A 24,906-nucleotide genomic window follows, 5' to 3' on the forward strand; every position below is an offset into this window, starting at 1 on the left:
CCCGCAAACCTTGTTATGCACGTGCATAGGGTAAGTCTGAATAGCACATACTAAGAAGTGCTTAAATCAAAACGTGTAAAAAAAAGGCATACATTTCCTAAGGCTGAATCGTCCTATTAGTGCACATGTAGATGTGTTATGAAAACTCTTCAAAAGAGGGCACACAATCATCACTTTTGAATGAGCACCCACATGCATAATCATAAGTCCATGGGCACCTTCTTGGCTGCTATCTACATGTAACATTATTGTGAGATGTGTCATCATATAAATGCTCACACACGCCAGCCATACAATTGCAATAGTTCATGTATTGTTTTCACATTTTATTCATGTTTACTACATCATTTTCATTGGCTGAACTTCACAACTTCAAATCGTACAATCACGGTGACCAGAAATCTGAAAAACCCATTTAAGTATACACTTAATAAATTATTGTTCTTAAAAAAAAAGACAAAATAAATTAACACAAAATAAATACTAATAAAATAATAATGGAAAATAAATAGCCTTACAAAATTGAGCAAACAATTTCACGAGCCTCCGATATAGTACAAAACCACCATGCAATCTTGAGAGAGTGACAGTTGGAACATTCCTTTTTCAACCTGATACAAACAAATCCAGTCTACTAGACCTGCCGTGTTTGACCTTTGACCCATAGAGGACCTAGAGGATAGTGTTCTGGAAGTTTCTGTGTCCTCGACCAGCAAGGTGCCTCTGTGTGGCGGCTTAGCTTGGGTCTAGTCTAGTCTGGTTGGTTTTCTGAGGATCGGCGACCTTGAACGTCCCATCAGCCCATTGGGCAGAACCAGGCAGAATCCCAGAATCTCTTTCAGCCAGGAAGGAGTCTTTATCCTCCATTTTGGATCTGATCCCATCGGGCAGAGGATCCGTCAGACAGAACAGAAACGTAGCCCCAGCCCCCCCACCCCCTTCTCTTCCACTTGGTAGCCCCCACGTTGATGAGCTGGGGGGTCTGGGAGACGGGACCGCTAGCTAACTGGCTGGCCGCTTGCTGCTACAATGCACACGTTGGGTTTTTTTTTTGTCGTGGGGTTTGGCGCGTGGTTCCTAGGAGCTGGCAGCCACAGCGCTGTTGAATTTGTCCAGGACGGTGGCGTTGACTCTCTGGAACAGCCACTGCTGTGTCTCCGACCCAGGGTCACATTTATTCATGAAAATCCTCTTATCACCGGGACTGCAGTCCATGCAACCGCTGCTCACCAGGTGGTACAGCAATTTATCCTGTATGTGTTGGCCCAAAGAGAGAGAGAGAGCGTTCGAGAGAGACACAGAGAGCGAAAGAAAAATGCATGAGGTAGAAAGAGAGAGAGAGAGCAGGAGGCAGAGAAAGAGAAGAAAGGAAGGAAAAGAAGGATTGAGATAAATTATTTAAATAAAGTAGAGACAGGTAAGCCTGTCTCCGGCAGGCAGGCTGCTGTTTAATCCTGCTCTCTCATCTCCCACTCCCTTCAAACAGATTACAGACGGGGAGCAAAGCAACTGACTGCAACACGTTTTTTCCTCCCTCCATTCTAATCTGAGTTTACTTCATTTCACGGGGAGAGGGGTCTGAATTTGGGAGTTAAACTAGGCTGAGAAATATGAGTTCAACACACAAGAGTTTTTAAACCCCGAGTTCCAACGGACCGTTACATTACTTTTCTGAATGTCTATTCTTTGGGCTCATCCTCCCTCACATGACAGAAAGGGAAAAGGAACAAATTCAGCTGCAAAAGAAAGAGGAATTGAATGAAGTACGAATCGTTGAAAACTGACAACACAAAATACAAATACGTCCCTGGCTTCCAATAAACGATTATCTATGGTGATCGCAAACTCTTAAATATAGCCAGTGATTGATTCAAACTGAAAAAGGATTCTCTGGGGAGGGATAAAGTTGTGGAGGAAGATGAGGAGGTGGAGAACGCCTCAGAGGTACTTGGCAGTCATTTTGTTCTGGTATCATGTGTCCGCCTTCCTGATTTTACCGTGTTCACACAGCCTCAAGCCCACCTCAGCCCTTTAATAAGCGGCTATTGCATCTGTGTAGCCTGAGTTCAAGACCTGACTGTGTTGTCTTGCCACAGTAACGGATGTGGCAAACAGATCTGGGACTCACGCTAGCATCTGTGCAACTCTGAACCTCATCGAGTCATTCTAGGCAGAACCTTAAGAGAGGTGGGACTGTAATGACACTCTGATTTTGCGCTGAGTAAACGATCTCCTCTCCTCCATAAACGATGTGGAGGAAATAGGAGTGGTGCGACGATAAAATAAGTCCCCTATTACTTTCCTCGACCTGGAACGCAGGAGTAAAACGCGGTTACATCTTTTATATCTGATGACTTTGATATTGTGTACCGTCCTGTGGCTGTGGTGGTCATTTGAATGATGAGGTGTTTGATGTGGTGTTATAACAGTAATCATACGGTATGTAAGTTACCAGGCTTTCTGTTGATGATTTGATTATTTATTGATAATTTACGTTCCACATGGAATATAAAGCCAAAACGAAAGCAAAGTAAGTACCATACAGATACAATATAATTTAATTCTATTTAATTCTGTATAAAGTTACCTTCCTATAGCTCCAGTGCTGGTTGCCCTTCATGCCGTGGCAGTCGTACAGTGTGACAGGGGAACTCTGGGAGATGGAGTCAAAGCAGAACTTCCTGGTGTGGAGAGGATCCCCTGGCCTGATGTCCTCTCTCCAGCCAAATGTAAATATCTGAGTACAAACAAGTACACAGGCACAACATGGTATCCAAGTTCCGTTATGAGGTTCACAGTATGACTACCCTAAATGTCATTTTAGAGGCGGATGAACATGAGGACAAGAATGCGGTGATGATCTGTTCAGATTTAACAGTAAACAGCAGGAACATTAGTTGCATATGAAGCAATCGCCGGCTACAGTACCCTAAACTTGTTTTGTATTAAAGGAAAATGCCACCCAAACATGATCTTTTGGTATTTATTTCATTAGTCTGTTGTTGATATACTACTAATATGTTTTTCATGTCAGCAATCAAGTGTTCAGCAAATATTCCTTTTAAAATACAGAAATAATGCCAGTATGATGCAAAATGATAATAAATGCATCGTACCAGCTGTATTGCTGTATTTTGAAAGTTGTATATCTTGATTGCTGAAAGGCAAAACCATTTTGGGACTATATCAACAATGGACTAATGAAACAAATACCAAAATATAATTTTTGGGTGGAATTTTCCTTTTAGTGTAGTTCTGTGTATTTCATATGTTATGGTTATTTTGTGAGACTAAGTGTTGTGATGGCTGTTTTGCAGACAGCACATGTTGTAACTAATCTTTAATCAAACGATTGAAATTATAATCTTTAATCAAAGGATTTGCAGGGTTCCTTCCCAAAAAGGTATTTCTTGCAAGGGGCAATATGACTGACTGATTAACAGGCCGGACTCATGGAGGGGTAATTCCTGACTGACTAACAGGCCGGACTCATGGAGGGGCCATACCTGACTAATACTGACTGACTGAATGAATTATTTTTTATTTTTTTATTTTACTTTTATTTTACTAGGCAAGTCAGTTAAGAACAAATTCTTATTTTCAATGACGGCCTAAGAACAGTGGGTTAAACTGCCTGTTCAGGGGCAGAACGACAGATTTGTACTTTGTCAGCTCGGGGATTTGAACTTGCAACCTTCCGGTTACAAGTCCAACGCTCTAACCACTAGGCTACCCTGCCGCCCCGAGCCGGTGATGTGCTAATAGTATAGACCATACCCCGTTATACAGTATAATATAGTATAGACGACACTGTACCATACAGTATAGTATAGACTAAACACTACTATACAGTATAATATAGTATAGACTACACCATACGATACAGTATAATATAGTACAGACTACACCATACAGTATAGACTACACCTTACTATACATTATTATATGGTATAGTCTACTCCTTACTATACAGTATAATATAGTATAGACTACACCCTACTTTACACTATAATATAGTATAGACTACACTGTACCACACAGTTTAATATAGTATAGACTACACCCTACTATACAGTATAATATAGTATATACTACACCACGCTATACAGTATAATATGGTATAGACTAAACCTATACCCTACTATACAGTATAATATAGTATAGACTACACCACGCTATACAGTATAATATGGTATAGACTAAACCTATACCCTACTATACAGTATAATATAGTATAGACTACACCCTACTAGTATAATATAATATAGTCTACACCCTACTATACAGTATAATATAGTATAGAATACGCCCTACTATACAGTACATGGCTCCGGTTGTACCTACCTGTTCGTGTGCCCAGGTGCGTTCAGCACCCTCCTTCAGACAGGCGTCCAGTCGCAGCTCTGTCCCTGTGGGGCCGTGCTTGGAGTCTATACACAGACCTGATGCAGCGTTACGAATCTAAGAGGACACAAAGAGAGAGAGGGCTCAGTTAAAACCAAACACACACACAATTTGAAGCCTCCCAAAAACAGCGAAAGGGAGGCCTCGGTGAAGACACACACACACACACACACACACACACACACACACACACACACACACACACACACACACACACACACACACACACACACACACACACACACACACACACACACACACACACACACACACACACACACACACACACACACACACACACACACACACACATCGTGCAATATACATCTATAAATATAGAGACCACAGGGTGAGATACTCCGGCTTCTCTCTAATGCTCAACGCTCTGATCACAGGACTCCAGTGTATAGTGAGTGGAATCCATGGCAACCTTCCAAACACACTGAACACAGTAACTTAGTACAAGCAGCCAACTATCTATACACAGTATGTTGTTTTAAGTAACAGCGTATGATCTGACATGGTATCAAAGCTCTCACAGTTTGCTGACAAGATCTACTCTCACCAGTGACTGTAAGAGATAAGCTAATTCATTCCTGGAGCATCTTCCTCCCTCTAAACCAGAGTTAATAGGCGCCCCCCTACTGTGAAAACTTTAAAAGTTTCAGAGTTACTCGGCTCTCAAACACTGTGTCATTTGCCTAATTCTCTCTATAGCATTCAGGTGAGCTTGGCTCGTGTCACAGTATGGCTCAATAATGCATGAATCCAGATGCACTGCATCTAAAGTAGCCTGGTCTCTGTCTGTCTCTGTGGCCCTCACTAACACATTCAGAAGAGAGACAAAGGCGAGGGCAGAGGAGAGGAGAGGAGAGAGGCCAAAGGAGGAGAGGGGGAGAGTGAGTTGAGTGAGTAGACTGAGTAGACAGAGTGAGTAGAGAGAGTAGAGAGAGTAGAGAGAGAGAGAGAGAGAGAGAGAGAGAGAGAGAGAGAGAGAGAGAGAGAGAGAGAGAGAGAGGTGGGTGAGTCACAGTATTTGACAGGAAGGAGACCAGGGATGGAATACTCAGAGGTGTTTTGCACAGGGTTGACTCTCTTATAAAAGTTGTTACCCCTGCTCACCACTAGATGGGGCCAAAGACATTAGCTAGGGCTGTAGCAAATAATGGTGATTGTTTGACTGTTAGTGTGGAGAATGTCTGACAACAACACTATGGTTGGCTCTGAAAATGTTGATTATAAAAATGTAACTCAATGTCAGCTCTCCTCAATGTTGTGCATGTTTTTCTAATAACAGAGTACAGATTACGTATTTTATTTGGGTCAGGATAACCTGTGTTTCTTTTGTGGAGTTGAGATAAAAACTCTTGAGCTGTGAAAAATGGAGCAACAAAAACTAAACTGACGGAATGACAGATAAATTCTCTACAATATGGCGACACATTTTGTCATGACGTTGGCCTGGGGGGTAGGTTTATGACAGTCATAAATACCTCTTCCCCCCTTTTTCCTCTCTCTACCCTACTGATGTGACTATTGAAAATCCCTTGGTTAACATAGTGATTCTGGGAACATCAGAAGGTGGGGGGAAATTAACCATATTTTGGTAACCCAACCAGTTGAACATATGCGTTGGTACTTAATGAATATGATGTCAGTTCGGTTGTCATCCGAGACATTCTCATCAATGATAGGATGAGTAACTATACAGTGGAAAGTCTACACATTATAGTTATCAGATTCACATGGAATCGTTGTGCAATTTAAATGTTTGAATATGAAATTATTTGTGATGGGATGAAATGTGATTTTAGCTTCTAAAATGTGAGAATTGGGTTTTCATGAGTGAATTAGGCCCGACTCAGTGGCCCGCCCACGTGAAGAGACATTGGTTATAACCAATGAAACACGCCTTCCTCTTCCTTCCTATATAAAGCCGTGACGACAATATAACCTCCTGTTGTGGGTACATTAGGATGACGATCTGATGTCAGAAGGGTTCAGATAATAACTACAGAACGAAGCCAACCTCAGTGTGAGCTTTGGTTGCGAATGGACGGAACTTTGAACTCTTATTCACTACAGAAGTGATACCTCCTAGCCGTTGAGTTAGCAACAGCAGCTGCAAAGGTGGGCTAGGAAAGAACAGACAGAGTATCCCGTCTACGACACAACGACGTTACTGCGACGTATCCAATTTACCACCAGAGACATTCTTCAAAGGACAAAGGACTGTTGGGCAACACGGCCATCCAACCTACCGAAGTGCAGCTCAGAGTAAATATTTATTGTATTTTCCTTTTCCAAATGGGCGGTAATTTAAAATGCATAAGATTCTGTATTTACAATAGAGTAGCTTCCTAAGGCCCGATAGAGACATCACTTCTCCCTTAGTTCTCCAGTGTTCCTGCTCTTTCACTCAAACCCAGCCCCCTTTTCTTTGGGTAACCAGCTGTCATATCTGTTCTGTAATTAAACCCAATTTTGTATTGCTGATTCAACTTGTTAGCCAGGGTTCGTGGAGATAAGCAAGAATTTACAACTTTCAGATGAGACTGAAATAAGGTGACGATTAATATTGACTGCTATTGATGTAAAATATTACTAGGTCTTTAAGAGTTTATTCAGAGGACAGCAGCTCTATAAATATTATTTTGTGGTGCCCCGACTTTCTAGTTAATTACATTTACATGATTAGCTCAATCAGGTAATATTAATTACAGAGAAAGGACTTTATAGAATAGCATGTCATATCACTTAATCGGCATAGCCAAAGACACGACAATTTCTGGCCTCAGTGCTTTCTGCCTCTTTGGTTGCTCCTGCATCTAAACTAGAGAGGCTCTCCCCTTTTCCCATCATGAAGGAGTGAAATATTCAAGACAAGTGAACAACAACAGAAACATCCATTAGCTACAGGTCAGATGTGACCAATTTTCTACAGGCAGCCCCATCTCTGGAAGGTCACATCGTCACCCACACATAGTTCTACTCTGAGATAAGATGACTTATAGGATGCAGCCAATGAGAAAAGACAGGGAAACACTGTTTCCCTTAGATAGACCTAATTCAATCGGACACTATTCCAAAAGGATGATACATACCAATAATACAAATCATTGCTGCAAAGTTCTACAGTATTTTACATGTCAAACAATATTAAGAGTTTAGTCCTTTAAATGCTGCCAACAAACTTGGCACTTTTGTGCCTATCAGGCACCCGCGGAGCAGCATTATCGTGTAATAACACCAGAAGTTTTGCCAGAAGTGCAGTTGGAAATGCAAAATAATACCAACCTGCATTGCAATTCAGAAACCTCAAATAATCAAACTCCCTGCCACCCGCATCGACAAAGTGCATTTAACCACAGGGTCATTAGGAGTAAACTGCTGATCGCTCTGAAAGACCAATAATGGTGTGCGAATTGTACTGCATAATGGGCCTTCACTCTCCACTTTTCCCAAGCCTCATCTGTCTGAAATGGGCCCAGGAGCAAAACACAGTGCTTATCCCTGATGCCATGCCTATCAACATGCCAGCGCTGATCTGGAGACACAGTTAGAGCCGAATCAAAATGCCTGATGATTGCATCACTTGAAGTGATTTAGACCTATTGAAGGAGCCGTGGTGTGGAGTTGTGGGGGGCAGATTGGATGGTAGGGAGGGTGTCAGATCGACAGCCCCCTATTTACCCAGTCTGCACAGCTCCAAGGCCGAGGTGTCGAGAAGGCTGGCCCCTGATCGTCATCTTCCAGAGATGTAGAGGAAGTTTAATCTGAGCTCTCTCTCCTCTATGTCTGTCTCACAATCTCACTCTCTCTTTGTCCCTCTGATCTTATCCCTTTCTCTCTCTCTCCCTCTCCTGCCTTGCAATCTGGACTTGAATACCCACTGAGAGCTCTTTATAGATCCATAGATCAGGTGGGGTGACAGCGGGGGGACAGGCGGGGGGACAGGCAGGGTGAGAGCCAGGGAAGAGATGGCACATGAAGCTGTCAGCCTGACGATAAAATTACTACCATCCTCACCCGGGGGAGGAAAGAGGAGATATTTACCTACTGTGCAAACATTTTCTCATCAAGAGATACACCGCTTCACTTATTATTTACTATCCATTTTCACCTCTGGCTAATACGGAAGGGGTGGTTAATCAGCGGGGACGGGAATAAGCTGGGACTTGTGTTGTGTGTGTGTGTGTGTGTGCTTGTACAATTTGTGCTAATGGACTTGTAGACGTGAACAGTGAAGAGTGGGAAAGGTGGGTCACCGCTGAGACGGCCTTCCATTCTACCTATTATCATTAGTACCCTGACCTCTGACCCAGGGGCCAGGACGTCAGAAAAACAGAGAAAGTAAGATTTTCTAAAAGAAGGCAGAGCAAGGAATCCAATTATATGTAATGCAAAACTAATTTCATTTTTCATATTAACGTACAACATGTTCGCCGTGAGGTTTCTGAAATGTTTCAGTGGCTTGAGAGGAGGATGTGGTTTCCTTCCGGCACATAGGATGAATTAATTAGTGAATGATGTATTCCATCATAGTGAATGATGTATATCAGTGATGATTAAAACCAATCCTGTACCAAACCTCGCTATGGAAAAAAACAATCTCCATGAATACCTGATTCTTAGCCTGGAATCCCCACTATTTACAGTTGAAGTAGGAAGTTTATATACACTTAGGTTGGAGTCATTAAATCTTGTTTTTTTAACCACTCCACAAATTTCTTCTTAACAAACTATAGCTTTGTCAAGTCGGTTAGGACATCTACTTTGTGCATGACACAAGTAATTTTTCCAACAATTGTTTACAGACAGATTATTTCACTTATATTTCACTGTACCACAATTCCAGTGGGTCAGACGTTTACATACACTAAGTTGACTGTGCCTTTAAACAGCTTGGAAAATTCCAGAAAATTATGTCATGGCTTTAGAAGCTTCTGATAGGCTAATTGACATAATTTGAGTCAATTGGAGGTGTACCTGTGGATGTATTTCACAGCCTACTTTCAAACTCAGTGCCTCTTTGCAACAGCAAAGGACCCTGTGAAGATGCTGGAGGAAACAGGTACAAAAGTATCTATATCCACAATAAAACAAGTCATATATCGACCTGAAAGGCCGCACAGCAAGGATTAAGCCACTGCTCCAAAACCGCCATAAATACGCCAGACTACAGTTTGCAACTGCACATGGGGACAAAGATAGTACTTTTTGGAGAAATGTCCTCTGGTCTGATGAAACAAAAATAGAACTGTTTGGCCATTATGACCATCGTTATGTTTGGAGGATAAAGGGGGAGGCTTGCAAGGCAAAAAACACCATCCCAACCGTGAAGCACGGGGGTGGCAGCATCATGTTGTGGGGGTGCTTTGCTGCAGGAGGGACTGGTGCACTTCACAAAATAGATGGCATCATGAGGAAAGAAAATTATGTGGATATATTGAAGCAACATCTCAAGACATCAGTCTGGAAGTTGAAGCTTGGTCGCAAATGGGTCTTCCAAATGGACAATGACCCCAAGCATACTTCTTGTGGCAAAATGGCTTAAGGACAACAAAGTCAAGGTATTGGAGTGGCCATCACAAAGCCCTGACCTCAATCCCATAGAAAAATTGTGGGCAGAACTAAAAAAGCATGCGAGAGCAAGGAGGCCTACAAACCTGACTCAGTTACACCAGCTCTGTCAGGAGAAATCAGCCAAAATTCACCCAATTTATTGTGGGACGCTTGTGGAAGGCTACCCAAAACGTTTGACCTAAGTTAAACAATTTTAAGGCAACTCTACCAAATACTAATTGAGTGTATGTAAACTTCTGACCCACTGGGAATGTGATGAAAGGAATAAACGCTGAAATAAATCATCATCTCTACTATAATTCTGACATTTCACATTCTTAAAATAAAGTGGTAATCCTAAATGACCTAAGACAGGGACTTTTTACTGAGATTAAATGTCAGGAATTGTGAAAAAACGCATATAAATGTATTTGGCTAAGGTGTATGTAAACTTCCGACTTCAACTGTAAATGGTGAACGGCGCATAAGAGTGTGGATTCCAGGCAACCGGATTCCAGCTCCTGCATTTATGGGTATGATTGCCTGAGGCTAGATCCCATCCTCACAGAGCACAGATAAAGTGAGATTGTGTGTGTGTGCCAAAGAACAGATAGAGTGAGATAGTAATAAAATGCCAAGGCCATCTCCAGCCCCGTCCCTTCACAGGTAACACAGAGAGGCATTATATATATCTCAGAATACGATGCAGCAAACTGCATGTCATGTTTATGAACAATGTAAAGTAAAATCTGCTACTTATGGTTTCTGGGGATCGAGAAACAGACAGTCCAGCTGTGTCCGTTTTGTGACACTGTCTACTCTAAAACATTTCATTAGCAGGCTGCTGGCTGCCTGTCCCATATGAGAAACGCATTACGTTTCAGCGAGCACCAGACATTCATAAATCAATGAACATGGAAGAGTCCCAAATGGCACCCTATTCCCTATATAGTGCACTATTTTGGGCCATGGTCAAAAGCAATGCACTATAAAGGGAATAGGGTGCCATTTGGGATAGAGCTCTGGTGGAATAATAGCCTTCCGTGACACACCTGTGGAGGCATTCAGGGACTGTCTCTTAGCTGATGTATTGGTGTCTGGAAATAGATTCATTCATCACAATACCAGCTAAAAATACGCAAGAAACCAAATCAGCCTGTGGATACTGCTCAGACTTAGCTGTTATTGGTGACATGTAAGACAGTGGGTTTATGTAGGCCTAAGTAATGTGAGAAGTCCTATTATTTGTATCAATGCCTCAGTAAGTGACCTCGAAAACATGACCTGACGTTTAATTTAGGATTCTAAGGTAATCACATATGCTTTTATATGCTGTATGCTTTTCTGTTCGTGTGTGTGTGTGTACCGGCTCTTGCGGGTGTGTTCATTCGTTCTGTAGGTGTGTTAGCTCTGTCTGTGTGCGTACGTGCTCTTGTATGTGTGGTGGTGGTTCTGTGTGTATTCCTAACTTCCTACCTCTCCCCAGGCGGCAGGCAGCGGCTCCACAGCGGGGTAGTACTTGGCCAGGTCCCAGGCCACAGCGTTCATATACCACTTGAAGTCTTTACACTTGAGGTGTCTTCTCAGCTCCTTCTGGGCCGTCAGGTCCCCAGTGGACAGGTGGCGGTACTCTGGACGACGCTGGTAGATGTACTCTGTGTACTCATCCATCCATGTCTCAGCCACCCTCTTCAGGTTCTGAGATAAGGGAGAGAGACAGGGAGGGAGAGATGGGGTAAGGCGATGGACTGTCTGTGAGTTTAGCTTATCACAGCACAGGTCACAATGTGCAGAGTTAGTCAGACCTCATTTTAAATCAGATAGATGGCTGGACCTACATCCTCAGTTTGACTATCAGCCATGTGCCAATTAATTAATAGACAACCAGTCAAAATGGCCGCATGTTAGCCATAACCAGTTGATGGAAGCAGTGTATTGGTCTGGTCAGTCTAACTTACTCTGGCTAGGCTTGTTCCAGATGGCACTTTGTAGGGGACGTATTTCCTGTAGATATGTCCAACTCGGGAGCATGGTACGTCGTACATACTGCCCCCACACATCCATACCTGAATGGAGATGGAACACAAACAATACCTCAGTACATTACTTCAAAAGCTTCCTGTCAGCCCGCTAGCTATGTGTTCTAAGCAAGGCCACAGAACCGTTGTAACTCAACCAACCGTCTGTTGTAAGTAGGGTTGCAAAATTTCGGGAACATTTAATACATGATCTGGTTTTCCAGAATACCTGGTTGGATGATTCTGGATTTCCTGCTTATTCCCTCCTGATTCTGGGATTTCGGGAGAAATCTGAGAATTTATTGAAAGTTCACGGAATTTTGCAACCCTAGTTGTCAGCACTGAAGTAAAGAAAGAAAGGGAAGAGAACACTTTGCTTTTCCTTTTGTTCCAGAAAGGAATCACAGGTATCTTTCAATTTCAAAACCCTGAGTTATTGTTGATTGAGTTCAGAGTGAGGATATTGTTGTTGAAATGGTTGTGTAGATGGGTTTGTGTTCTGTTTGTTGCAAGACCCTAATACAGACAACCTATTGTCCTTCTGTCCACACTTGAAGTGGATTCCCACTTTGTCTGCTTGACAGGGCCACATTATAAGCCTCTTTGAGCGGAGGGACTGAAAGGAATCCTATTTCCCGAGCACTTCGCCCTCTTTTCCTGCATCAAAGGAAGAGCTAGAAAGAAGAGGAAGGAAGAGGTCAGGTAGTGCTACTGTGAACCCCTTCAGTCTGCTATCCTCTCCCTTGCTCTCTCTTCCTCCCTATGCCTCTCTTTATCTCTTCATGTCCATTCTTTCTCATTCCTCTCCCCTCTTTCCCTCCCTCTCTCACCCCTCCTTCTTTCAGACTTGGCAGCTTGATTAGAATTAAAGTGGTCATGCTGACTGTTTGGAAAGGATGGTGGGACATTTCAGCTCTCCTCCGCTTCTCCACCTCTCTCCCGCTGTGTGTGTGAGCGCTCCACCTCTCTCCCGCTGTGTGTGTGAGTGCTCCACCTCTCTCCCGCTGTGTGTGTGAGCGCTCCACCTCTCTCCCGCTGTGTGTGTGAGCGCTCCACCTCTCTCCCGCTGTGTGTGTGAGCGCTCCACCTCTCTCCCGCTGTGTGTGTGAGCGCTCCACCTCTCTCCCGCTGTGTGTGTGAGCGCTCCACCTCTCTCCCGCTCCACCTCTCTCCCGCTGTGTGTGAGCGCTCCACCTCTCTCCCGCTGTGTGTGTGAGCGCTCCACCTCTCTCCGCTTCTCCACCTCTCTCCCGCTGTGTGTGTGAGCGCTCCACCTCTCTCCCGCTGTGTGTGTGAGCGCTCCACCTCTCTCCCGCTGTGTGTGTGAGTGCTCCACCTCTCTCCCGCTCCACCTCTCCCGCTGTGTGTGTGAGCGCTCCACCTCTCCTCCGCTGTGTGTGTGAGCGCTCCACCTCTCTCCCGCTGTGTGTGTGAGCGCTCCACCTCTCTCCCGCGGTGTGTGTGAGCGCTCCACCTCTCTCCCGCGGTGTGTGTGAGCGCTCCACCTCTCTCCCGCGGTGTGTGTGAGCGCTCCACCTCTCTCCCGCGGTGTGTGTGAGCGCTCCACCTCTCTCCCTGCTCTGCCATATCACAACGAGGCAGGGTGCTTTCCTGAGATGCCTCAGGTTAATGGTCAAGCTGACTTTACAGGCTTCATTGACATGTGGAGAGATTCCTCCAGTCTTCAGAAAATGGCCTCCTCAGAGGACCAGTGTAGATGTTCATTGACCTCTCATATCAGCAGAAATACGAGGGGTTTATGAATGACTCCCATGCGTTCATGAGTAACAATTTGTTTTAGCGTACAACTCACAGGACGAGGTACAATTCCTCGAGATGCCTTGATGATATCTTTTCAATGTGAGATACAACCAGAGTCAATAGACTGTCAGTCTAACAGCTATCATATGTAGGCTAACTGTCAGACATCCATACTCCGTGACAGTAGAGGAGAGCAGAGTAAGTTGAGCCAAAGGGGTCAGTTGAGCCACCCTTGTTTCTAGGAAACCCTACACAAAATGTATAATTTGACCAAATATTTAGGAAGAGGTCATTTCATGGTGTCTATGAAGGAAGAAACCACATGGAAAAAGTGGTAAGCAAGTTAGGTCTAAAAAAGTCTAAATAATTTATTGTGTTAGAGGTTTCATGATGCTTCTAAACCAAAGTAGATAATCTTAAGAGTGTTCTATATATCAGTTGGGGTCTCTATAAGCTTCAATGTGAGGCCCTAAACCTAGCATGAAAGTGCATCCTTGTAGCTGTGTGGGGTAATACAGTCAAAATGTTTGTCTTGGGGTAAGTTGAGGCTTGGGGAAGTTGAGCAAATTGAAGTGTTTTCTTCCCAAGTGTAATGCAAGGCATTATTGGTGGGATATGAGGTTACAACAGGGCCTGGCTTCTGTTCATTTTAAAAGGTACAAAGTGTTTGTTTGGTGTTAAGCCTGTGTTAAAATATGCTTCAAAATATTAAAAGACAAAAAAGCGATTGTGATTATGATTAACTGTTTTTGGGAAATGAAGATGGTTTCAAAAATGTAGTGCTAATATTTCAATCAATACATAGATTTGTAGGCGGCATAGCTATGTTTTCCAAACTGTAATGTTTACATGAATTCTGATTATTTCCAGGGATACACAACATCCTGAAATATATGTTGATATATTTGCTAGAAATAATACTATATTTCATTAACAGAGTGATGCTGAATGTAAAAAATGTCTCTCCTAATACCCTGACCACACTGCTCGCGTCAACGAGCATCTGTGTTGCCAAGGGCTAGAAGTCATTCCTATTTCTGAAGCAGATCGCGCTGCAAGTCCTGCCTCTCCCATCTCCTCATTGGTTTATAGAAGCAGGTACCCACGTGCCATCTCCTCATTGGTTATACCCACGTGGGTGATTGAAAGACGAACTGTTGCCGGTTGTCGTGGCAATACTATGAGAATTTAGATGCCAATCACCATATACATTCAACAATGAAAAAGCCTGGAAGGTGGAGAGATGACTAGAAACTATTTGGTTGACTGTTTTATGTGTGGATTAATTGTCGGAGTAGAGGACCTTGTACATTTCAGGTAAAATAACAACCTAATGTGTATATCCCAGGACAAATTAGCTAGCAGCAGCAAGCTAGCTAAATAGGACAAATTAGCTAGCAGCAGCAAGCTAGCTAAATAGGACAAATTAGCTAGCAGCAGCAAGCTAGCTAAATAGGACAAATTAGCTAGCAGCAGCAAGCTAGCTAAATAGGACAAATTAGCTAGCAGCAGCAAGCTAGCTAAATAGGACAAATTAGCTAGCAAGTGCAAGCTAACAAGCTAAATTGCCGGTTTGGGTTCTGTGTTACCCCACTCTCCCCTAAGTAACTGGACCAGACAACTCTGAATCAGAGCTTTTAACATTGAGACAGATGGGGGCGCCACTGTGTAATATTTACACGTTTGCTTCATTTGTGTGCTTATTGTACACTTGCGAATTCTCAACACAAAATAACACCAACGACTCAAAAAACACACAGATTAACACAAATGTCTGAATCCCCCCTCCCACCTCTGTAAGAAGACTTGCAATTTCGCAAGGGAACTATTTTTATCATTGCCATGGTTTCCAGTCAAGGAAGAAAGGGCTGCATTCCAATTACAAAGTGCACTCACTGACAGAACGAGAGCGAGAGAGCGAAAGCGAGAGAGAGAGTGTATACTGAGACCCGGTTGGATGGCAGGTATGTCAGGCACAATAAACACAATATTCCCTCACATCCATATACTGTGTTCTCCTCCGTAAATCAAAATGGAATAACCTCTGAGCCGCAAACAAGCCAAAAATCACTGGCTGTAATTAGTTTGGGAAGGAGGCTAAAGCCAGAACTACTCCTTGTAAACCACTAACACACACACACGTGCACACACGGTTGCAGACACACGGGCACACACACACACAAACATTATTTTGGAATGCTGGGTTCTGAGGAGTGCATTGTACTGGAGAAGGTAGGAGAAACAAAGAACAGAGAAGAGAACAGAGCGAGAGAAATTCATCTGGGTGAAAGTTGTTCCAGTTTAATAAAGTTGTCTGGGAGCAGACTGACCTGTCTGGAGATTGAGGCAGGTGTATGGTGGGACAGGATGGAAAAGAATGGACCAAAGAAACACATTGTTATGGGACCATGATTGTCTAGCCTCTAATATAATTGCAAGGTTGGTAGACTTTAGTGTGTTTTAAACCATCTGTAATTTTGTTGTGCCCAGATGAACGACACAACTTTAGATGTATTTTAGCATAGACCAGGGGTCTGTCACGCCCTGGCCATAGAGAGGCTTTTATTCTCTATTTTGGTTAGGCCAGGGTGTGACTAGGTTGGGCATTCTAGTTTCTTTATTTCTATGTTTTCTATTTCTTTGTTTTTGGCCGAGTGTGGTTCCCAATCACAGGCAGCTGTCTATCGTTGTCTTTGATTGGGAATCATACTTAGGTAAACTTTTTCCCACCTGTGTTTTGTGGTTAGTTGTTTTCTGTATAGTTGATTTACCTTACAGAACTGTTTGTTATTTCGTTACAGTGTTTTGATCAATAAAAATCATGAACACTTACAACGCTGCGCTTTGGTCCATGCCTTCTGACGTAACAGGGTCGGCAAAAGGCAACAGGTGGCCATGGGCCAAAACCAGCCCGCAAGCGTTTTTTTTTTTTTGTTTGTTTTTTTTGTGCAAAAAAACTAAACTAATATATATATATATATATTACTATATATTTTGGGGGAGGGATTTTAGTTTTGGGGGAAGGAAATACTTAAATCACCAGGAATTCAGCTATAAATTACATTCATTTAGGAAATCTGTTCAAGTACATTGCATTTGGAAAAGTATTCAGACCCCTTGACTTTTTTACTTTTCCCAAATTTTGTTACAGCCTTATTCTAAAATTTATTAATTTGTTGTTTTTCTTCATCAATCTACACACAATACCACATAATGACAAAGGAAAAGCAGTTTTTTACATTTTATTTTATGTATTCAAATTAAAATAAATCACATTTACATAAGTATTCAGACCCTTTACTCAGTACTTTGTTGAAGCACCTTTGGCAGTGATTACAGCCTTGGGTATTCTTGGGTATGACGCTACATGTTTGGCACACCTATATTTGGGGAGTTTCTTCCATTCTTCTCTGCAGTTCCTCTCAAGCTCTGTCAGGTTGGATGGGAGCGTCGCTGCATAGCTATTTTCAGGTCCCTCCAGAGATGTTCAATTGGGTTTAAGGATCTCTCTGTACTTTGCTCTGTTCATCTTGCTCCGTTCATCCTTCCCAGTCCCTGTCACTGAAAAAGATCCCCACAGCATTATGCGGCCACCACCATGCTTCACCGTAGAGATGGTGCCAGGTTTCTTACAGACGTGACACTTGGCATTCAGGCCAAAGTGTTCAATCTTGGTTTCATCAGACCAGATAATCTTGTTTCCTGAGTCCTTTAGGTGCCTTTTGGCAAACTCCAAGCGGGCTGTCATGTGCCTTTTACTGAGGAGTGGCTTCCGGGTGGCCACTACCATAAAGGCCTGATTGGTAGAGTGCTGTAGAGATGGTTGTCCTTCTGGAAGGTTCTCCCATCTCCACAGGGGAACTCTGGAGCTCATTCAGAGTGACCATCAGGTTCTTGGTCACCTCCCTGACCAAGGCCCTTCTCCCATGATTGCTCAGTTTGTTTCGTGCCCATCACAGCGCAGAGACAGCCTTAGTTAAAGTGGTAAATGATCTTAGAGCCAACACAGATGCCAAACAGCTCTCTGTCCTTGTACTCTTGGATTTAAGTGCTGCACTCGACATGGTTGACCATGATGTCCTTCTGAAAAGACTGGAAAAGAGGGTTGGCGTCTGTGCTCCAGTTCTAAATTGGTTTAGGACCTATTGAACTGGTCGAGAGTCAAAATAGGCGCTGTGGCGTCCACGAGGTTTGATTTTGGGTCTGGTACTGTTCAGTTTATAAAGTATATGTTACTCCTTGGCAGCGTTATCAGAAAGCACAGCATTGATTTTAAATGCTACACAGACGATACACAACTTTACATTTCTGTGTCACTAGAGGATTTTAACTTCACAGATACATTATTAGACTGTATTAGTGATGTAAATACTTGGGTGGCTCACAACTTCCTCCAGCTAAATCAAGACAAGACCGAGGTTCTTCGTACTGGACAAAGATTTTTTCTTTAAACGAATCGGGACGCAAAGGATTTACTTCAGACACCGGACAAGGCCCAAATCCCTGTCATTCTCATGAAGAAGAGACAGAGATATCGGGGACGTAGGTCGGGGTGCCTTGTAAGGATTCGACGGGTAATCAGCGTCTACCATCAGTCCTATTAGCCAATGTGAAATCATTGGAGAATAAACTGGATGTGATCAAGACTATACTACCAACGGGATATTAAAAACTGTTATATCTTATGTTTCATCGAGTAGTGGCTGAACAACGACATGGGTAACATACAGCTGGCTGAGTTTTCCGTGCATTGGCTAGATAGAACAGCTGCCTTTAGTAAGACAAGGGGTGGCGGTCTGTGTCTATTTGTCAGTAACAGCTGGTGTACGAAATCTAATATTAAGGAAGTCTCAAGGTTTTGCTCGCCTTAGGTAGAGTATCTCATGATAAGCTGTAGACCACAACATTTACCGAGAGAGTTTATCTATATTTTTCGTAGCTGTCTATTTACCACAACAAACCGATGCTGGCACTAAGACCGCACTCAACGAGCTGTATAAGGCCATAAGCAAACAAGAAAATGCTCATCCAGAGGCGGTGCTCCTAGTGGCCGGGGACTTTAATGCAGGGAAACTTAAATCCATTTGACCTAATTTCTACCAGCATGTTACATGTGCAAACAGATTAAATAAAACTCTAGACCACCTTTACTCCACACACAGAGATTCGTACAAAGCTCTCCCTCAGCCTCCATTTGGCAAATCTAAACATAACTCTATCCTTCTGAGTCCTGCTTACAAGCAAAAACTAAAGCAGGAAGTACCAGTGACTCGCTCAATACGGAAGTGGTCAGATGACGCAGATGCTAAGCTTAAGGGCTGTTTTGCTAGAACAGACTGGAATATGTTACGGGATTCTTACGATGGCATTGAGGAGTACACCACATCAGTCACTGGCTTCATCAATAAGTACATTGATGACATCGTCCCCACAGTGACCGTACGTACATATCCCAACCAAAAGCCATGGATTACAGGCAACATCCGCACTGAGCTAAAGGGTAGAGCTGCCGCTTTCAAGGAGTGGGACACTAACCTGGACGCTTATAAGAAGACCCGCTATGCCCTTCTACGAAACAATCAAACAGGGAAAGCGGCAATACAGGAATAAGATTGTGTCACGCCCTGATCTGTTTCACCTGTCTTTGTGATCGTCTCCACCCACCTCCAGGTGTCATCTGTTTCCCCTATTAGTCCCCAGTGTATTTATCCTTGTGTTTCCTGTCTCTCTGTGCCAGCTCGTCTTGTATTTCCAAGTCAACCAGCGTTTTCCCTAGCTCCTATTTTTCACAGTCTCTGTTTTATCCTAGCCCTCCTGGTTTTTGACACTGGGTATCTGCCTCACTGGGAATCTGCCTGCCTGACCACGAGCCTGCCAATACACTTGTACTGTTTGGACTCGGTCCTGATCATTGAACCCCTGCCTGTCCAGACCTCGAGCCTGCCTATCGCCTGGTACTGTTTGGACTCTGACCTGGTTTATGAACTCTCGCCTGTCCCTGACCTGCCTTTTGCCTACCCCTTTTGCTATAATACATATCGGAGCTCAACCATCTGCCTCCTGTGTCTGCATTTGGGTCTCACCTTGTGCCCTTATAGATTGAATTGTACTACACGGGCTCCGACGCTCGTCGGATGTGGCAGGGCTTGCAAACTATTACGGACTACAAAGGGAAGCACAGCCACAAGCTGCCCAGTGACACGAGCCTATTAGATGAACTAAATTACTTCTATGGTCACTTCGAGGCAAGCAACACTGAAGCATGTATGAGAGCAGCAGCTGTTCTGGACGACTGTGTGATCAAGCTTTCCTTAGCCGATGTGAGTAAGACCTTTAAACAGGTCAAAAATCACAAGGTCGCAGGGTCAGACGGATTATCAGGATGTGTACTCCGAGCATGTGCTGACCAACTGGAATGTGTCTTCACTGACATATTTAATCTATTCCTGACTGAGTCTGTAATACCAACATGTTTCAACCTGCCTAAATGACTGTAACGTTCTGAGTGTAGTGGGTGAGAAGTCAGGCACAGGAAGCAGAGTTCAGGGGAGTGCTACTTTAATGCACAAAAACGGCGAACATAAGCCAACCCCACGAAAACACAGGGCATATAACAAAACAAACGCCCCAAACAGGGGGACATAAACTGTCCAGAAAAACACGTAACCCACAGACGTGCACACAAGTTACACAAAACAGAAGGTCACAATAATTAATCCCGCACAAGGAACCAGGCGGGCCGGCTTGACTAATAAAGCCTCACTAATTATACCCAACTCAAAACAGGTGCACTCAATAAACACATAAGGAGGGGGAGGAAATAATCAGTGGCAGCTAGTAGGCCGGCGACGACGACCGCCGAGCGCCACCCGAACGGGAAGGGGAGCCACCTTCGGTCGGAGTCCTGACAATGACTACCGACCGGTAGCACTCATGTTTGTATCCATGAAGTGCTTTGAAAGGCTGGTCATGGCTCACATCAACAAAATTATCCCTGAAACTCTAGACCCACTCCAATTTGCCCCAACAGATCCACAGATGATGCAATCTCTATTGCACTCCACACTAATGTTTCCCAACTAGACAAAAGGAACACCTACGTGAGAATGCTATTCATTGACTACAGCTCGGCATTCAACACCATAGTGCCCTCAAAGCTCATCACTAAGCTAAGGACCCTGGGACGAAACACCCCCCCTCTGCAACTGGATCCAGGACTTCCTGACGGGCCGCCCCTAGGTGGTAAGGGTATGTAACAACACATCTGCCTGGCTGATCCCCAACACTGGAGCCCCTCAGGGGTGCATGCTCAGTCCCCTCCTGTACTCCCTGTCCACCCACGACTGTGTGGCCAGGTACGACTCCAACACCATCATTAAGTTTGCAGACGACACAACAGTGATAGGCCTGATCACCGACAACGACGAGACAGCCTATAGGGAGGAGGTCAGAGACCTAGCCGGGTGGTACCAGAATAACAACCTATCCCTCAACGTAACCAAGACTAAGGAGTTGATTGTGGACTACAGGAAAAGGAGGACCGAGCACGCCCCCATTCTCATCGACGGGGCTGTAGTGGAGCAGGTTGAGTGCTTCAAGTTCCTTGGTGTCCACATCAACAACAAACACACCAAGACAGTCGTGAAGAGGGCAAGACAAAGCCTATTCCCCCTCAGGAAACTAAAAAGATTTGGCATGGGTACTCAGATCCTCAAAAAATTATACAGCTGCACAATCGAGAGCATCCTGACTGGTTGCATCACTGCCTGGTATGGCAACTGCTCGGCTTCCGATCGCAAAGCACTACAGAGCGTAGTGCATATGGCCCAGTACATCACTGGGGCCAAACTTCCTGCCATTCAGGACCTCTACATCAGGCAGGGTCAGAGGAAGAAAAATTGCCAAAATCTCCAGCCACCCTAGTCATAGATTGTTCCCTCTGCTACCGCACGGCAAACGGTACCAGAGTGCCAAATCTAGGTCCAAAAGGCTTCTTAACAACTTCTACCCCCAAGCCATAAGACTCATGAACAGCTAATCCAAGGGCTACCCCAGACCCCTCTTTTACGCTGCTGCTACTCTCTGTTTATTATCTATGCATAGTCACTTTACCTCTACCTACATGTATATATTACCTCAATTACCTCAACTAACCTCTGCCCCCGCACATTGACTCTGTACTGGTACCCCCTGTATATAGCATCGCTACTGTTATCTTATTGTTGCTCTTTAATTATTTGTTATTTTTCTATTTTCTTCAATTTATTTTAGTAAATACTTTCTAAACACTTATTTAACACTCATAACCGCTTTAACTTAGCTTTTCTTTAGAGTGATTTTTAGTCCTTTCATTTTTATTTTCATGTTTTTTATCCTCTTCTCTTTTTTGTGTAGTAAATATTTCAGTTATTTTAATTGTTTTTATTCTGTTTTTTTCTCTCTCTGTGAAGCACATTGTGTTGCATTTCATGTCTGAAATGTGCTGTATAAATAAAGCTTGGTTTGATTAAGCCACCCGACCATCCGCTCCGACAAACATTGGCCTGTGAATCTAGTTGCCGAACCCTGGTGTATACTGAAAGACGAACTTAGCCCTCATGAGTATGACTAGCAACCTTAAGACTCCTTAAGACTCCCACTTTCTCTACAGTGCTGTGTCGAGATGCTTGAATGATAAGACTCGTTCCAGTCTTGAGAACATTGGTAAGAGAAATGTATCATTGGGAAACGCTATCTTCTATACATTTTTGCTCACCTTGAACGATATCTCGTACTGCTCTCCGCCCCATATTTCCAAGCCAGTGTCGTAGCCACCCAGCTCCCAGAACCACCGACGGTTGACGGCAAAGAGACCTCCGGCCATCACTGGAGACCTGTAGGAGAGACAGAGAGAGAATCCATGTCTTTAGCTTGTTGGTAAAGTTATTTTCTAAATCTTCTGATCAGCACAAAACAATGTGGCGGTGTCTAGTTCCTTTTGTGTCATAATGTGATCATCTACTGCTGCAGCTGTAGCTCTTAAGAGAGATAGACAGATAGAGAAACTGTACAAGAGAACCAGTGAGAGACAAAGAAATAATACAAGTGTTAGTTACTATGTTCAGATTTATTAAGTTAAAATAGTGCATAACATCCATATATTGAAAGGTGACATTTGGTGTAATTCCAAGCATCCTAAATCCAGAGAAAGTCATCTACACTTGCAGTCTTTGTGGTACAAAACAGATTACGGGTGTGAGTTATTCTTTAACAAAAATATAAAGTAACACACTTAATCCCCCTGAGAAAAGTATGACATATGTAAAGTACATATATTGAATCATAATTCAGAGACAATCATATTGCAGTCTTCGTGGAAGCATACCAAGAAATTACATGACCCGCATCTCTCCGTTGCCCCTGGATACGTAAATACACACCTTCTAAAACACCATCATACCTATAGTAAAAACATGCACGCAGACACGCAGGCAGTCTCAAAGACATATCGAGTCTTTACCCATAAATCCCCTGGCTTGCAATAATAAAGGATGTTCCGTTCAGGCTTATCTCAGTCAAAGCTTTCATCCAATCACGGCAAAGAAATACCATGATTGACACTTGACATGGCTATTTGCCTGACATTTCACATTTCCCACTGCAGAATCTACAGAAATATCTAAGCAGATCAGGGATTGGTGCACAGTAAGCAGCATCTACTCCAAGGAGAAGCAACTTCCTTCCTATCAACAACAAACTGCTTCTACTAATAGTATTCTAATCCTTTCTCCCTGCCTATTCCTATTCTCCCTCCTTGCTCATTGTACTGCCCAAAACCTGTGCTCATTGTTATTTCACACTCCCTTTCAGCAGGGCTTAAGCTCGGGGAGTGGATTTTGTTGGACCCTGGCTTTGGCATGTTTGAATGTTTTTCCTTGTCGTTCTTCTTCGACGATGGTGGAGAATCAGAGTAATCCCCCGGGTAATGGGAAGAGCTCTCTTCCTGCGTTTGAGTCATTCCTCGGTAGCGACGAGGACGAGGCGACGATCTTCTAATAAAGCGTGGGGGGATGAAATACTGTGATGTAAGTAGAGGAGGCCAAAAAAGTAAACCACCACAGCCCTTTGAATTACTGGGAGGGCGAAAAGAGCGGCGGTGTCTTGATGCGAGGCTTGGATGGATGCGGTACGGCAGTGTGGTTGAACTTGGGGTGTTTTGTAACCAAAATGCTCAGAATAAACAGCACCATGGTGCGAAGCCACAACACAACAGCAAGCTTGACTCATTAAATCTCTTCACACCTCCTGATTCACAGGGAAAGCGTCACATTATTTGGGCATCTTAGTCAACAAAAAAGAGCTTTAAGCCAAGAAAGTTTTAAGCTGTAAAATCCAAAATAGCAAAGGCGTTGTGGGAGGGATTGGATTTGGTGTTTTAAGGTTAGGCCTCCACAGATAGACAGTCTTTTTAATCCGAAAAACTGTTTGGTCTGACCCAATGATGAGTCAAAGGAACCAAATGTTCCTTGTTCCAATTTTTTTTGGTGTCTATGTATCTATAACAACCATGATCTGCCTGTGCAAAAAACAAGACAACAAGTGAGGTATGAGCTTGTGTGTGGTGGTGAAGGCAGAGCCAGACAGAGGGAGCTCAGTGCAGAAATCTATTTACTCTGTGGGTAACACCCTCCGGCCTGCTTCCCTCCAATTTAATAAAGCGCTGAAATATACCAGTCCACTCAATTAAAGGAGCTAATGGAGGAGCAAGATGAAATCATTATATATTTGATCTTCTTAGCAGCCTTGCCAACAACAGCTGAAAAACACTAGAGAACATAGTTTATTTGGGAAGTTAAAAGTAGTTTATTTGTCATTGACACTACAACTTCTGGATAAAGTGGATGGAATAAGGGATTAGACAAAATCCAGAACTAACTCCCGTAATATTCTTATCTTAAAAAACCCACAACACTGGAAGATTATTTGGGAAGTTAAAGTAGTCATGGACACTACACTTTCTGGTTGTGGTGGTTGAAATTAAAGCATAATATATATAATATAACCCTCCTCGTTTGGAAAGTCCGTTTTTGATTCACTACGGTTGAAATACACCACGGGAGAGATTGAGTGGGATGGTTTGTGTGGTGATATAGAAGGTAATGAGAGCGTTTTTTTAGCT

At 43.5% G+C, this 24,906-nt stretch overlaps 1 protein-coding gene across 2 annotated transcripts in view; it reads right to left on the bottom strand.

The window, feature by feature from the left end:
* Positions 1–311: 311 nt before the first annotated feature.
* The window catches only part of LOC118374336 (polypeptide N-acetylgalactosaminyltransferase-like 6), a 269,874-nt gene continuing 245,279 nt past the window's right edge, over positions 312–24,906 (bottom strand). For both annotated transcript variants that reach the window (XM_052486707.1, XM_052486706.1), the window contains exons 8-13: positions 22,504–22,621; positions 11,928–12,035; positions 11,446–11,667; positions 4,345–4,461; positions 2,588–2,737; positions 312–1,251 (exon numbers count right to left, since the gene is read on the bottom strand). In XM_052486707.1, the coding sequence (XP_052342667.1) occupies positions 1,078–1,251; positions 2,588–2,737; positions 4,345–4,461; positions 11,446–11,667; positions 11,928–12,035; positions 22,504–22,621 (889 nt within the window). In that variant the 3' untranslated portion in view covers positions 312–1,077. The remainder of the gene's footprint in view (positions 1,252–2,587; positions 2,738–4,344; positions 4,462–11,445; positions 11,668–11,927; positions 12,036–22,503; positions 22,622–24,906) is intronic.

Source organism: Oncorhynchus keta, chromosome 29, assembly GCF_023373465.1.
Source record: "Oncorhynchus keta strain PuntledgeMale-10-30-2019 chromosome 29, Oket_V2, whole genome shotgun sequence".
In the NCBI taxonomy this organism is placed as follows: domain Eukaryota; kingdom Metazoa; phylum Chordata; class Actinopteri; order Salmoniformes; family Salmonidae; genus Oncorhynchus; species Oncorhynchus keta.